Consider the following 16,237-nt stretch of genomic DNA (forward strand, 5'->3'; position numbering starts at 1 on the left):
CTTCCTGACGTCACTTCCTGACGTCTCTTCCTGACGTCACTTCCTGACGTATCTTCCTGAATGAACCAAGGTGCAAAATCAGAAAAGAATACAAAAATGTCTTTTGATTTATAAAGACAAAATAGAAAAGGTTGCAAATAGCGTCTAATTCATTCATGTTTCAAACACACATCAAATTTAAGTTTAACTTAATCTACAGCATTACGATCATACAGACATAATGATAGTTAATAGTTATTATAATAAATCTCTTTCCACGAGCCGGCCACTCCTTTTACTGCCCCATCAGATCAGCTGACCAATTACCACAATAGTTTCCGATGGAAGCGGTGTTTCCACCCGATAAAAAACGTTCCTATTGGATACCTCCTCTCTCCTCGCCCCCTAAGGGATCGGAACATCCTCGATGATGTTAGACCTAAGATCGATTTCTGTGTTTGGTTGGAGGATGGAGGAGCTAGGGGAGTAGGAAGCATAATTAGCAGAATGGAAAATAACTCTGTGTGTCTAACAGAACCAGTGGAGCCAGAGAGGGACTCCTCCACAGAGAAACAAGGAGAGCAGCATGACAGGCTGTTTGCTTTGGAACAGCTTCAGTACGAGCTCACCACACAGGTATCTGCTCCAACTCAGTTTTCCATCAATAAACTGCTCTTCCTCCCACTTCCTTCAGAGGCTCTTCTACATCACACAGTCCTATCTCCCTCGTATACCTCCTTAGATTCACTAGGAAAGGTTTCATTTTAGTACCCGAGTGGTAATAGCAAGCTAGACATGAGTCTTCTTTGCCTGTGTTGTCTCCCATGTGGTGCCATAATGTGTATGAGCTCAGGATATATATACTGCAGCACCTCTTCTGTTGGAGTGGGTTTTTTCTCAGTCCATTCCAAATCTGGGGGGAGAATACAGATAAGAAATGTACCCATTCAAAAAACCTCAACGGTCTCGCAAGAGTAACAAGAGAAATAAAATCCAAACAGCTACAGGCCAAATGTGGACGACTGTGGCTAAGTGGAGAGCAGAGGATCCGTGGTTCGATCCCCGGCTCCGCTAGTCGCATGTCGATGTGTCCTTGAGCAAGACACTTAACCCCAAAATTGCTCCCGTAGCTGTGCCTATAGTGTATGAATGTGATAGAATGTGATAGTCAGGTGTCACTTAGCTCCTGTCATCAGTGTGTGAATGTGTGAATGATGACAAGTAGTGGTAAAGCGCTTTGAGTGGTCTGAAAGACTAAAAAAGCGCTATACAAGTACAGTCCATTTACCATTTACCATGTGCTGACGACAGGATTCCATGTGATCTCCACCGTCTAAAGGAGCAAACATCTTAAAGACACACTAGTCTATACAACATTTAGAAAACGTGTCAAAGACATACATCACTAAGTGATAAGCTGCATCCACTGTGGCAAACTCTGTGTAGGAGGAACGGGAAATGCACCTAGAGCCAGAATCACACAACACCAGAATATGATGGGAACAGGTCGGGGTTCCATGGTCCTCTACACACATGTCCAAAACCACAGACAGCCACTAAGAACACAGTCTGAAAGACCAGAGGGACAGGGCTCCTGGTGGTGTGGAGTTCTCTGTGCTACCTCCAGAGAGCGCTGTGGGTCCACTAATGTATTTGTGCCAGGAGCTGCAGTACGCACTGAGGCATCGAGCTGACTCTTTGGCTGGACGACTACCTGGAACTAACAACACAGGTCCTGCCACAGGAGGGGCTGCCAACCCTTGGTCCCAGGGGCACAAAACCACAGACAGCCCTGAGGTAACAGCGGAGTAAATATATTGCATTCATTGATAAGCAATAACAGGTTCAGCTGCCTACTTCACTTTTCATATTGAATGGATATCTTTCATTGCAAAACTGTGTCTGAGTTCATTCTAAAATGTTAATCTTCTTATATGTCTAATAATAATGTACTGGAAGGTATGCAAAGTATTTCAATTCACGTCCAGCTATCTCTATGATTTCAGGCTTTTCTTACACTCTGTGAGTAAAACATCTCTCTCCTCCCAGAAAACAGAGAACAGGCTCAGCCAGTCACAGAGCTCGATGGACGTGGTGCTGCAGACCCACTCAGGTCTGTCCAGGTCTCAGTTGTCATCAGAAGAGTCACTGCGCTCCTTAAAAGAGCTGTGGGAGAGAGTGGACCATGGACTCAGTCCATCTATTTTCTCAGAAGGTAACCAAACCAGAATAACTACGGCTCAACTTCTACTAATCTAGGGAAAGCTTATGCCAGGGTGCTGGAAAGGAGGCTCCGACCGTTTGTCGAACCTCGGATTCAAGAGGAGCAGTGCGGATTCCGTCCTGGCCGTGGAACAGTGGACCAGCTCTTTACCCTCGCAAGACTACTGGAGGGGTTCTGGGAGTTTGCCCAACCAGTCTACATGTGCTTTGTGGACTTGGAGAAGGCTTTCGACCAGGTCCCTCGGGGGTTCTTGTGGGGGGCAGTAGGAGCTGTGTCCGCATTCTCGGCTGGGTGTTGGCCTCCACCAGGGCTGCCCTTTGTCACCGGTCCTGTTCGTGACTCTAGGCGCAGCCGGGGGGTGGAGAACGTCAAGTTCGGGGGTCTCGGGATCACTTCTCTGCTGTTTGCAGATGATGTGGTCCTGTTGGCCTCCTCGGATCGTGACCTCCAGCATTCACTGGGGCGGTTCGCAGCCGAGTGTGAAGCGGCGGGGATGAGAGTTAGCACCTCCAAATCCGAGGCCATGGTGCTCCCTCCAGGTGGGGACGGAGTGCCTACTGCAAGCGAAGGATTTCAAGTATCTCGGGGTCTTGTTCACGAGTGAGGGTAAGATGGAGCGGGAGATCGACAGGCGGATCGGTGCGGCTGCAGCAGTAAAGCAGGCGCTGCACCGGACCGTCTTGGTGAAGAGAGAGCTGAGCCGGAAGGCCACGCTCTCAATTTAACGGTCGGTCTACGTTCCGACCCTCACTTAACGAGGTCGCGGTTACAAGCGGCCAAAATGAGTTTCCTCCGTAGGGTGGCCGGGCTCAGCCTTAGAGATAGGGTAAGGAGCTCGGACATCAGGAGGGAACTTGGAGTCGAGCCGCTACTCCTTCGTGTCGAAAGGAGTCAGTTGAGGTGGTTCGGGCATCTAATTAGGATGCCTCCTGGACGCCTCCCACTGGAGGTTTTCCGGGCATGTCCAACTGGGAGGAGACCCCGGGGAAGACCCAGAACACGCTGGAGGGATTATATCTCCCAGCTGGCCTGGGAACGCCTCGGGATCCCCCAGAATCAGTATGAGCTGGAAAATGTTGCAGGCGAGAGGGAAGTCTGGGTCAGCCTGCTTGGCCTGCTGCCAGCGCGACCCGACCCCGGATAAGCGGAGGAGAATGGATGGATGGATGGATGGATGGATGGATGGATGGATGGATGGATCTTGTCACGGAAACCTCTCCCGCACATCATTTAATTCTACTGTCTTAAATGAACAAGGTCATTATTGCACTACCTACTACCACCCACTGGCATGGAAGAGTATTTCATTACTTAGCCAGCCACTATATTGCAGGCTCAGACGCACAACAATGGCAAATAATTTGCAGGAACTAAATAATATTTTTTGGACCGATTAATTCAATTTAATTTATTTTTGTAGAGCCCAAAATCACAAATCACAAATTTGCCTCAGAGTGCTTTACAATCTGTACACACGTGACATCCTCTGACCCAGGACCCTCACATCGGAACAGGAAGAACTCCTTTTAACAGGGAGAAAAGAGGGAGAGACCTTAGGGAGAGCAACAGAGGAGGGATCCCTCTATCAGGATGGACAGCAGTGCAATAGATGTCATGTGTACAGAATGAACACATGACATCTATTTCACTAATTTTAAGTGAAATTGGACATTTTCCCACAGCACACCTGACTATCTCTCACAGCACACTGGTTGAAAATCACTGGTGTAAAGCATCAGTCCCTGTACAGATCTTTCATAAACTACCAATATCAGTGCAACTGATACTTGGGTTACAAGATGGGTCAAAGGTTAGGAACTAGAAGTCATATCCATGTAAACCATTGAGGCCCTGTGCATTTTACAACCTTACCTTACAGACTAGATGTGACGGTGACAGCATATCTCGGTTAGTAAGACCAGAATCTGCCAGGTCTCGTTCTACAAGTGTGGCGGGTGGACCTGTGGATTCAGCCTTTGTCTTTTCTGTGCATGTTTGGGGACCCCTACAGACGACGGCGCTCTAAGCAGCTGCTTATTTCTCATGTCTCAGGCTGGCTGTACTGAATCATAAAGACCCTTTACCCAGCCTGGTATACATGAAGTCCTATGATCAGTGGAGTCCTGTGTGAACAGGGATTTAAAAGCTCTGTCTGCATTCAGTAATTCATCCCTGTGTTAGGGACAGTACGTCCTCACAATATCACTTTGTCACAAAATCGAACCACTCGGTCCAGTATGAGCACAGTTGCAGTGGTTGGATCAGCTGGACACATGGAGGGAAGGTTGTTGCCCAATTTGTGGCTGTAGTCTCTGTCAACTATCCAGGGAACAATTTCTCAACCAGATCAGGCACACACACTCGCTGTGATCAGCTTCATGCCATCTGATAGTTGTGAAACCAGACAAACCTTGCACAAGGTTTCCGTACACTTATGATAACTGTCCTCACTGGGTCCAATCGTTTATTGCAGATATTAAACTGCTGTATGAGTAAAGGTCAGATCATTTTCCTCTCATGTCTTTATGAGCTAGAAGATACCGTACAGTTGCAACGTGGAAACCCAGCAAGAGATAGAAATGTTCTGTATCTAGATCTATATGTAGATCTGTATCTAGATCTGTATGTAGATCTATATGTAGATCTGTATCTAGCTCTATATGTAGATCTGTATCTAGATATGTATGTAGATCTGTATATAGATCTGTATCTAGCTCTATATGTAGATCTGTATCTAGCTCTATATGTAGATCTGTATCTAGCTCTATATGTAGATCTGTATCTAGATATGTATGTAGATCTGTATATAGATCTGTATCTAGCTCTATATGTAGATCTGTATCTAGATATGTATGTAGATCTGTATCAAGCTCTGTATCTAGATCTATATGTAGATCTGTATCTAGCTCTATATGTAGATCTGTATCTAGATATGTATGTAGATCTGTATCTAGCTCTATATGTAGATCTGTATCTAGATATGTATGTAGATCTGTATCTAGCTCTGTGCCTTAATTCTAACAAGGAAAATGATGGTAGCTCGGATGCATCCTGGCACATCTTCAACTTTCTGTTTTTGGTGTTCCATTATTACGACATTGTTTTAAGACACAGTCCCCCACTTGGACACACCCCTGAATAAAGACACCAGCAAACGAAAATGTGTCATCTGTAACTCTTGTCTGCACCTAAAGGCAAGGGTGAGCTGAGCAGGAAGGAGGTGGCCCACTCTGGTGATGCTGGGGTCCAGATGACGGTGCACGGTAGCTGTGCTCCCATCCATGGCCAGCCCCCAGTCGAGGTGCAGCAGAGGAGGTGCCCTTCTAAAACCCCATCAGACACTACCAAGACCAGCAGACCTGGATCCACTGGCAGGACCTGCAAGATCAGAAACTACAATGTTAAAGACTGACACACACATATTGGACACTCTGTCAGTGTGCTGGTTATGGAGAGTCCTCTTCAGCTTGTGAGAACACTGTCATATCTATGAAAATAACCCCCGATCAGACACAGATTCATAACAGAAAGCCTGCATCACAAACGAGGGAGTTTGAAAGGGAGGGTTTTAATGAGAAGAAGGATTTTAGAATTTGTATTTAATTATAGCTTCATCAAAATAATCCTGGTAGCATGAGTACAAACATGTGTAAAAGCACTCCAAATCAAGAACGGCTTCAAACACCAAAACACATGATTCTTCAATGCATTTCAGAATAAAACGTATGGTAAGAACATGCTTTTATATTCTGCTGCTCCTTCCAACATCAGAACTCAGGCAGTGAGCAGTTAAGGGACCACGACAAAAATAGTGCCTGGTGTGTGATGCTCAATAGTACCTGTTAATGTATGTGAAGGCCCTTCTGTATGTATCATTGCATTGTAGTAAAATCACTTTTTTCTTTTCTTTTCTTAAAAACAGTTCCAAGATGTGTTAGTCAAATTGTCAAATAGTCAAAAAAGAAAAAAGTTTCAGTTGATTGTCAACCACTTCTTGGATAATCTCCCTCGAGAGGGAAATTCAGATTGATTGATTATCTTAATTGATTTAACTGCTACAAAAGACAATGTGACAGTGACCCACCAGGGAAAAGGGTTAGGGTCCCAAAAGTAGAATTAAGTTGTGAATGTGGTCCTGACCACAGTCAGTGCTCCCTGGTGGTTTCGTGGTTAAAGCACCGACCAAGAACTCCCTGGGACCTTTGTTGTATGTCATCCCCCATCACTATCTCTTCTGACATTTGCTGTCATCTCTCTTCTTTCAACTCTTCAATAAAAACATAAAATAGCATAGAAATCCTTTGAATTAAAACCACAAAGTGATGCGCACCATGACACTAATATGAACAGAAACTCAACATTGTTAAAGACTCCCACCATACTGAAATGATGCTGCAGAGCTCAATCCTCTGTTATATTGCACATAGGCTATGAAATGCATCTCTATTAAACATGTGTCATGCAACGGATTTCTATGAAACACATGTTTTAATTGGTATGCATTAATGTGCCAGTCCATAAAAAAAGGATGGCTACTTCCGAAGAAGCCGTCTGTCTGTTTCACTATTGATCACTAGGTCATTCTCTTAAAGCTTATCACTGTTGCACAGTAGGTCAGTAGAAAAAAGAGCTACCCTGAGAACATCATGCTATCGGAAATGATGAACGCCAGTAACCCCAAGAAGTCAGACGAGCTTTCCCAGCTACGTCATAGCTTGGGTCCCGCCTTTTAATCACCCTATCTCTGAACAGCACCCTCCCCTCTGCTGCTATTGGACGAAGTCTCACACCCACGCTTTGTGATTGGCCTTTTTGCATGTCATCCAGAACGCTTTGGTGTGTGTACCCTCGTGTCCCGACGCCGGTCTTCAGGTTCACGCTGAGTGCTGCGGTGTGAGGTTTAAACATGAACCTACTGAAGGTTCACAGCCCAGCAGCCTGTGATTCATATCTAGTAGTAGGCCTAACGTGACTGATGGATGGACAATACAGCACACCATCACTGAGTGTCTTACATTATCAGTTCCAGAGATTATTTATGAAAGTAACACAATACTCACAGAACGGGTATGGATAGCACCAAATTATGTACAGATACACATTTTTTCCCTAGAAAATGTAGGCGTGTTGTAATGGTAATTCATGATCAACTGTCTGATATTCTAGCACCACCATGACATTCACTTTTTTTAATAAAATACCAGACAACCAGCTGATTAAAGCGCGACACAGTGATTGTTCCCAGAGGATGAATTGTGAAAACGTAGATCCCTTTTAACAAACACCGTGCATTCATCACATTTCACGTTGCCCCTCACTTTGATTTATGACCAAATGCTTGTCAAACTAATGACACTCGTGTCAGTGAAGGGAAGCTAATCCTGGCGGTATGCTGGTGAGCAGCATTCTGCACCCAACACCCACACCCCCCCCCCCCCCCCCGTCCAGGGTACTGCTGCTGCTGCAGCAGGCCGAGGATAGCTGGGCTAGCTGACACGTGCATGTCTGTTCACTGACTCACACATCAACACTCACGCGCTACCAACGCGATACAAAATAAACTCTATAAAATAGTAACATATATCCTATAAACTGCACAGTTTAATGCATGCACGCTTCACTATATCGTCCTCAGTGGGGTCGGCCGGCGAGGCGGGGCTAGAGGAGAGAGACTGAACTTCAGTAACCCCGCCTCACTGGTCTCCTCTCTCTCTGACTCAGGGGCGTTCAACGAATTGCTCCATCACTGGCTGGATCCGAGAGCCCTGCCTCTTTTCTCATTGGACTGTGCGGCCAAGCCAAACTGTCAGCCCATGTGGCGTGGCCAGGCAGAATGTGAGACATTTAAATTCATCAGAGAGAAGAGAGTGAAAGAAGCCTCTGGTACCCTTCCAGACAGTGGAAACGACCGGGACAGACATTCCCCACTGCAGTCACAGTAAGAGGAGCACCACCTGGGCAAACCGGTAAGCTAACTTTGCTAACTGTCATTAGCTGCGTCGTCACTGACAGTATGCGTGACTTTATTGTCTCGAGACGGAACAATAGTAGGCTACACACAACTAAAGACCAACTTCTGTTCACTGTGTCATTGTTTTTTATTAAGATAGTCGTTTAGTTAACGTATGACATTTAGTTTTCTAGTAACAAAGTATTCATCGTGATGTTACATACTGTCTCAGCATGAATTCTAACTTTTACAAATGGTTCGCATAGTTTGTCTGTGTCCTATTGATGGAAATCGTTTATGTCGGTGGATCATATTCAGACCTAAAGGAAAAGTGATTATACAGCAGCTTTGGTGCTACTTATTTATCACGACTATTATGCATTGCATTATGGGATAAAAACGAGAAAGATTGGTATACTTGCCCCAGTCAGCAGGGCTGCTCTGTGTTATTCTGTTATTAATACAGATGATGATCCCCGTAGAGACATCCTAATGATAAGTGTGACTAGTAACGTTACAGGGAGGCCTCTGTCCAGGATGAGGACTAGTAGGTCTCTGAGGCCAGCAGCCACACTAACTGAAGAGAGAATGAATGGCAGACTGTGAACTCACGTGGCCTTCCTCTGATTTGAAGGTGTCTTTCACTTGTTGTGTGTTACAGTGGGGCCACGGCTGCTGGATGAGAACAAGCCAAATGAAGGCCATTGTATTGAGATTAGAATGTGGAATTCCCCCTTGTATAGTCACCGACTGATTCAGGAGAGTCTCTGACTATGACATGGTTTTGTTAAAGCAGGAAATAACTGATGACATGAATACAAGAGTACGTTCAGAGTAGTTTGCTAACTTTTCCATGTGGTTGAGGAATTTGCTGTGTGGAGGCAGGGGGCTGCCAGGCAGTCAGCTTAGATATGAGGCTTGAGTGTAATCAAAACTAAACAACACAAGTTACAATTTTAATTAATATAACTTTATATCTATCTATCTATCTATTCAATTTGAACTTGTATAAGAGACATTCTTGTCATGTCAATGACGAGAATGATTAGTTTTCCTAGTTGTGTCACGTTGAGGAGGGTCACACAGTTGCCTGCAGAGTGCTGCTAGTTTTGCACTTGTTATTTGTGTTGTTTCTGCCCTCAGGCTCTTTCCACCGGGCTGTGTGACGAGTCAGGTCTTGTTGGTGTGCGCTGCAGGATGAGCTCAGCAGTCTAACATCCAGAATGTCAGGGCTGATATGAATGCAACAAGGCACGGCTATTCAACTGCTGTTTCAATAGGGCCAGATTTTAAAAGCAGGGAATGTAGATGAGCCGGACATTTTGTAATGACACATTTCAAACTAGTGCAAATTAATTAGTCAAAAATAGCAATGATCACTGTTTCACATTTGAGATGAAAACATGTCTGATGCAGGCACATCACAAAGTGCAGAAAGCTGACAATACCAGTCTCTATCTCTCTACCAGTTTCTCCCTCCCTCTGTCTCCCCCCTCTCTCTGTCCATCTGTCAGTAGCCAGATGTTTTTTAAAGCGACTCAGCGTGGTCAGAACCACGTTTAAAGGAATGATTGGTGGTGTAGCTAACCGATCTACATGCTGTCTCAAGGAAGCGAGATGACGCACTCGTTATACCTCCATACACTATATATGTAGTTTACATACTCTGTCATATATCAGATTTATGTGGGCCACTCGCAGGTTACTTCTGGGCCGGATGTAACCCATCAGACCACCGACTGAATCGGCCTGTAATAAGTGTAGAAGACAATGCAGTCGCTCATCCCTTTTGAATATAACTTGGGCTGACTTTGAGTCCAGCATGAGGCTGCAGCGGGGCTGAGTAACTCTACTGTATGCGTGTTGACAAATAGTATACACTAATAGATGGTGTGTGATCTGGGTCAGGTGAGGCTAGATGTTGTCCTGAATGTGCTACATTAGTTCTAATCCCTGGCCTGAGTGTCCTGGAGGCCAAATCCCTTCAGCTACTGAGCCTCACAAAGGGCCGGGACAGCCCGTCATCCTGCTTCTCCCCGGGCTCACCGTCTCATTGTGATGGCCAGGACTTGTTATGTGTACAGAAGACAGCCAATGATAGAACCGTCACATCCCTCATTCTACCACAGTACCACTGCACTGATGGACTCTGACCTCCTTGTCTACTGTTTCTGGTTCAGCTTTGAGTTGATCAGGTATTAAAGGTGCTCAACTGAATTTATTTTTGACTTTACAACTGTGTAGGTGTAGATACCAGTAATCTGAATACAACATCACAGCTATATGTTTAGCAAACACAGTGATCACAGTGCATTATGGGAAATGTCGGCAGTGTCCACTGTCTCAAACATATCCTATATTTTCCCAAAATGTGATCGCTCTAAATCCTTGTACACTTCGCTCGTTAGTTTTTGGAGTTTCAGAGGAGTTTGGTAAACGGGTTGGTAAGGACGAGAGAGGCTGACGATGGTCAAGGTGAAGCTCAGGTTAGTTAGAATCAAAGAGGAGGGAGTCCTTCACTTCACGCATCCATTATCAGACAGGAAGACCGGTAACTTACCACAGCTAACATTACATAGCAACTCACGCTAGCTAGCCAGACTGTCAGTAACCGATTTGCTTGTCCCAGTTTGTATCTATTGACATAATGACGGCATCATAAAGATTGAGGACATACATGTTTGACATTCATTTCCCTGTCCACATGGGACCAGACCAGACATGGGGATATAAGATATAACTCCATGTGTGTACAGTGTGTCATGAGGGGAGGGGTCTGAGCTGGTGACACACTTTCACTGCTAGCCCATTGGTCCATGGGTCTGTCCCTGGCCTAGAAACAAGAACAAAGACACACACACACACACACACACACACACACACACACACACACACACACACACACACACACACACACACACACACACACACACACACACACACACACACACACACACACACACACACACACACACACACACACACACACACACACACACACACACACACACACACACACACACACACACAGAGTACAGCGTGGATATGCTCACTCATGTACACAGAGTGGTCTATCAGCGGACGACAGTGTCTGCTGTGAGTGCTCTCTCATGCATGCTCAGAGGGACTCTCATTCCCAAACCTGCCAGTCAACGGCAACACAATTGCACACGCTTCAATACGGACACATGTCTCGTGTGAATTATGGGATTACTGCCACAGAGACCTTTTTTTCATATTTCATGTTTTGCTATGGTAAAGAGTTTCAAGGCATTTGGCTATTCCACACACTTCTGTTGCCATCGGCTGACTGTATATATATGTATGTGTAGAATAACTGTATAGTGAGTGTTGCACTGATGAAATGTGTCTGCTAGGGTACGCATTCAGTGAACCAGCTAGCCTCACTATCAGCTCACTGCAAAGACAAACCTTTGCTATTAACAAATATAATGTTGTTTTTTGTAGCATACAACCTATTTATTATACACAATAGTGTATTAGTTCCAGCTTGTCTTCAGTAACACTAAACCATCAGGTTGAGGATAGAATAGTCGAGGACATGAGTGTGATCTTTCTTCAATGCTGCATTTGAACAAATGGTGTCAGACATGCTGACAGTGAAGCTACCTCACGGTCTGTGCAGAATGTTGAGGAGCAGACATCATTGGTGTTGTTAGTGTTAATAGTAGAGCTAGTTATGTGCTGATTGGATATGCATTGTGATTCAACAGTACTATTTGATTGTGATTTTTGTTTACTTGATCAACACTAGACCATGGTAAGAATTGAATCATACAATTACTTTGGAAAAGATTTATTCATGATTTTCCTAAAGTCAAATATATCAGTCGTTTACTTATTACTAAACATTTTCAATAAAGACATTTCTGTATCGACATTATTCAAAGAATGTCTGAAAGTATGATGTTTGATTTCTAGCATGCTGCTCCATGGAACATTTAGTTTTGAGCTGATTATTGTTCCAGTGATGTCCACTGATGGTGAACAGTGTTGATCTTCAGTATAGAAAAGCATGCCGAGTGTTAAGGACCAACTAATGTCTCAGTGTGTACAGCCCGTCTACTCTTATTGTTGACATGTCTCTCTCTCTGCTCACAGTCATTCAGCATGGATGAGATAGTCATAGCAGGGATATCGGGCCGTCTGCCCGAGTCCAACAACCTGGAGGAATTCTGGGAAAACCTCATCGGTGGTGTGGACATGGTGACGGAGGACGACCGGCGGTGGACACCAGGTGAGACCCCTCATTCAGCTGGATTTGGTTGATTGTTCATTTCTGTGCTGCATGAAACAGAACTGGAACAGAGACTGACAGTTCTGATTGAATGGTAATTAGATCTAAAATGCACTACTGCGCTCCTCCAACACACAACAACACAAACACTAACGGCAGCTACAGTGACATGACTTGTCAGTGTATTCTGAGTAGGAAGACGTTTTAGTTTTCCATTTTAGACGACCGTAGACATGAGAGGAAATAAAGGGGATAGAGAGACGGGGCCTCCTGGACTCTAACCCATGTCGTTGCGGTTCAGAGTGAGCTTCTTAACCCACCAGGATGCCTCGAGGACGCATTGCTGTTCTTATTTAAGTCCTGGTAGCTGGCACTAGTTGTATTGTAGAGCTTTAGGAAGCCATTGATTGCAGCAATCACCTTTTCCTCAGGGTTGTGCAGAGTTGAGGGTGTTCTTTCTCTCACTCTCTCACTCGTTGAGCCGAATAGGAGGAGCCAACTTTAAATGCTGTGTGTTTACAAAGAACAACCAACAATGCTACATAGTATACCTTTAAGGATCAGACCGGGGCCCTGTACTATGAAGCCAGTTCAATATGTCACTAACCCTAACAACCACCATCCCATGAAAAGTCCTACATTGCTGGTTATCCACTCTAAGTCAACCAGGGTGCAGTTGAATAGTCCTTTTTGCTGAGGAAGGTTCCTAACCCGGAAGTATCTAAGTGTTTGAATTCTCTAAATGCTAAGGAAAGGTGCTTCAATGCTTCCTTTATCAGCCCCTTTAGCATAGGAAACACTGGACCTTCCTGTACGAAAGGAAAGTAGATCATCAAGCTCTTTAAAAAGCCTGCATGCTGATGAGGAACAGATTTCATGGGGTCATGTTTTAGTTGTGCTTTTTGTAGTTCTTCGTCGTTGTAGTTTCATTGGCAGACCAACGTCAGTGACATCCTCCGTCGCATCATAATGACGTAGCTTAGTGAAAGTGGAGTCGGATTCTCTGAACACCACAGTTGTCTTTTCCTAACTCCTCATGAACTCTCCTTCACATCTTTCCTTGACCCCATGATGTTTTCAATAGAGGTCAAGGAAAAGTGGTTAGGAATAGACGTGAGGAGGTCATCTTTGGACTTTTGGACCGCAGCCCAGGGTTTCTCAATCTGGCTGTGAGGGGTTCACTTAAAGGGCTGGGGTTTGCAGCATCTGACCAATCACAAACGTGGACAAGCCTGCTGTCAGCAGAGCGGAGCATTCTACAAACGAAAAGAAAACTATGATATTAGACAAATACCAAAAAGTAAAACTCATAATTCAGGCTGAGACGTCTGTGACCGTCAGACTACGAAACGTCACACTGACACACGGATCAAGAAGCTGACACTTAATGAATATATATATATATATATATATATATATATATATATATATATGTACACTACCGTTCAAAGGTTTGGGGTCACTTAGAAATGTCCTTATTTCTCAAAGAAAAGCACTGTTTCTTTCAATGAAGATAACATTAAATTAATCAGAAATACACTCTATACATTGTTAATGTGGTTAATGACTATTCTAGGTGGAAACGTCTGGTTTTTAATGAAATATCTACATAGGTGTATAGAGGCCCATTTCCAGCAACTATCACTCCAGTGTTCTAATGGTACATTGTGTTTGCTAATCGCCTTAGAAGACTAATTGATGATTAGAAAACCCTTGAAAACAGTTATGCTGGTGAGAGAAGCTATAAAACTGGCCTTCCTTTGAGCTAGTTGAGTATCTGGAGCATCACATTTGTGGGTTGGATTATACTCTCAACATGGCCAGAAAAAGAGAACTTTCATGTGAAACTCGCCAGTCTATTCTTGTTCTTAGAAATGAAGCTATTCCATGCGAGAAATTGCGAAGAAACTGAAAATTGAAATTGTCTGGGTGACCCCAAACTTTTGAACGGTAGTGTGTGTGTGTATATATATATATATCTCAAAACTATCTATCAAAACATGTTTTACTTGCTCTCCAGTCTGTTTCACACCACCAGGGTTGCTGTTGAATGAATGGGGCTGAAATATTGTCACACATGCCATAAGAATACAACTGCAACACATGAATTTATGTCTGATCCATGTATCACGCTGTGGTCGGTTGACCCTGGTTTCACCCAGTGCAGTTTACTGGCAAAATGCTAAATTGCAGGAGCTAGCATGGCTAGCCGGCTAACAAGAGCAGTCCATTTGTTAAAAGTAGTTCCTTACACAGCAGTCACTGATCTCTGTTCTCACACACAGAGCAGCTCAGCAGGTATTTACCAGCTCTCTCAGTGCAGGTCGTGTGGAGGAGACAGTAAACCACTTATGAGGCTCAGCACCTCCACTGTCATGAGTAGAAATAAGTAGCACACTGATCATTGCTGCTCTCATAACCGTTATGGACTGACTGTAGAGCGCGGTGGACAGGGACTCCAATAGACAATAAGCACCAAAGTAGACTTCCTGGAGGCTGGGTGAACACATGGTGTGAACATGGATGGTAAACATGGCGCCATGTTGTCTTTGTTCCTGTGAATGAGGTTACATCACAAAATGCCGAGCTTCCATTCCTGAGGCATTCCTTTCTGGTCTTAACATGTTTTATACTTGTTTTTCTCCTTTTACATTTTTTTGATTTTAACAGAACTTAAATTTGAAATGTTTCTTGGAAAAATAAGTAACTTAAATGCCATGTTTTAGCTGCTTTACTTTTCTTTTTCTTCTTGTTAGAGCTAAAACACACAGTGTGTTTTGTTGAGTAACGCTGAATTAAAACATTTTGTGATGTGAAGGAAAGTGGAAGTTAGGCTAAGGTTAGCCTAGCTTAGCATAGAGTCAGGAAGCTGGGGGAAACCTGTCCAAAGTTAAACAATACACCTACCAACTCTGCTGACTCATTTACACAATAGATCTCATTTAACCCTTTGTTTGGATCAATAAATAAATAATTATAGCACGTAACTCAAACTCGGTGTATCCATCCGCCCTGTACCTCTGTGCAGCATCTCTGACTGTAGTCATTGAGCTTCAATCACTAACATACTGACAGAGTGAGGACCTCTTATCCGTCTCGTTGATACGGTTAAACTCTTTCTCACTTTAAACGATAACGGAGTGTGATGACGTGTGTTGAGCTACAGCGCTGCTGGACAGGCTCTGCATGGAAAATGACACTCTCATTGAGACGTGCAAACAAACGTAACGACGGAAACTCTGTGCAAAAACAACAACAGGAATCACTGGTGGTGTGTGTCTGTGCTGAGTGTGTCGTTTTATATCAGATGGCTGACCAGAGGAATCATGTTGTGCTGTGGTTAAAGTTCCGAAGTGATCCACTAGGAATGTGTGCTTGCATGGATTTGATTGGCCAGTGCGGTGCCTAGCCAGAGGCCCGGAGCCCTTTGTTACTAGACTGGACTCATTCATATGAATGAGGGGGCTGATGTTTTTCACACAGATCTAAACTGGGTCTGAACGGGGCCTCACACCCAAAGGTTGATCCCCGTGCATTCTATATCATTCCACTAAACTGTTTGACGTATTATTGGCGTACCTTTTTTCTCTCCCTCATGTCTCTGCTGTCCCACTCTTTCCAATCCTCCCTCTCTGTGAATATAAAACCATCCCTCAGTGCCTGGCAACCATCCTGAGCACACATTCATGTGCTGAAAGGGTTGGACTGAGCCAGTTTAGACCACACACAGGCATCATGGGAGAGTAGGGCCAACCGAAAGGGGAAGAGAGTCCCTGCAAACTGAAAAGAGGACTGATGTACAGCAAGCTGCTTATGTGTAACTAGA

The 16,237-nt window shown here is 44.4% G+C and overlaps 2 protein-coding genes across 2 annotated transcripts in view; both read left to right on the forward strand.

The window, feature by feature from the left end:
* ccdc57 (coiled-coil domain containing 57) overlaps positions 1-5,808 on the forward strand; it is a gene marked incomplete at its 5' end in the record, with an annotated part of 34,838 nt that extends 29,030 nt beyond the window's left edge. Inside the window, 4 exons of the mRNA XM_079182853.1 lie at positions 515-615; positions 1,642-1,776; positions 2,029-2,194; positions 5,398-5,808. Of these exons, the coding sequence (XP_079038979.1) occupies positions 515-615; positions 1,642-1,776; positions 2,029-2,194; positions 5,398-5,615 (620 nt within the window). The 3' untranslated portion in view covers positions 5,616-5,808. The remainder of the gene's footprint in view (positions 1-514; positions 616-1,641; positions 1,777-2,028; positions 2,195-5,397) is intronic.
* Positions 5,809-8,032: 2,224 nt separating this feature from the next.
* The window catches only part of fasn (fatty acid synthase), a 38,631-nt gene continuing 30,426 nt past the window's right edge, over positions 8,033-16,237 (forward strand). The window contains exons 1-2 of the mRNA XM_079182104.1: positions 8,033-8,169; positions 12,276-12,411. Coding sequence (XP_079038230.1) covers positions 12,285-12,411 — 127 coding nt within the window. The 5' untranslated portion in view covers positions 8,033-8,169; positions 12,276-12,284. The remainder of the gene's footprint in view (positions 8,170-12,275; positions 12,412-16,237) is intronic.

The sequence above is a fragment of the Pholis gunnellus genome, assembly GCF_910591455.1.
Source record: "Pholis gunnellus genome assembly, chromosome: 21".
Classification (NCBI taxonomy): domain Eukaryota; kingdom Metazoa; phylum Chordata; class Actinopteri; order Perciformes; family Pholidae; genus Pholis; species Pholis gunnellus.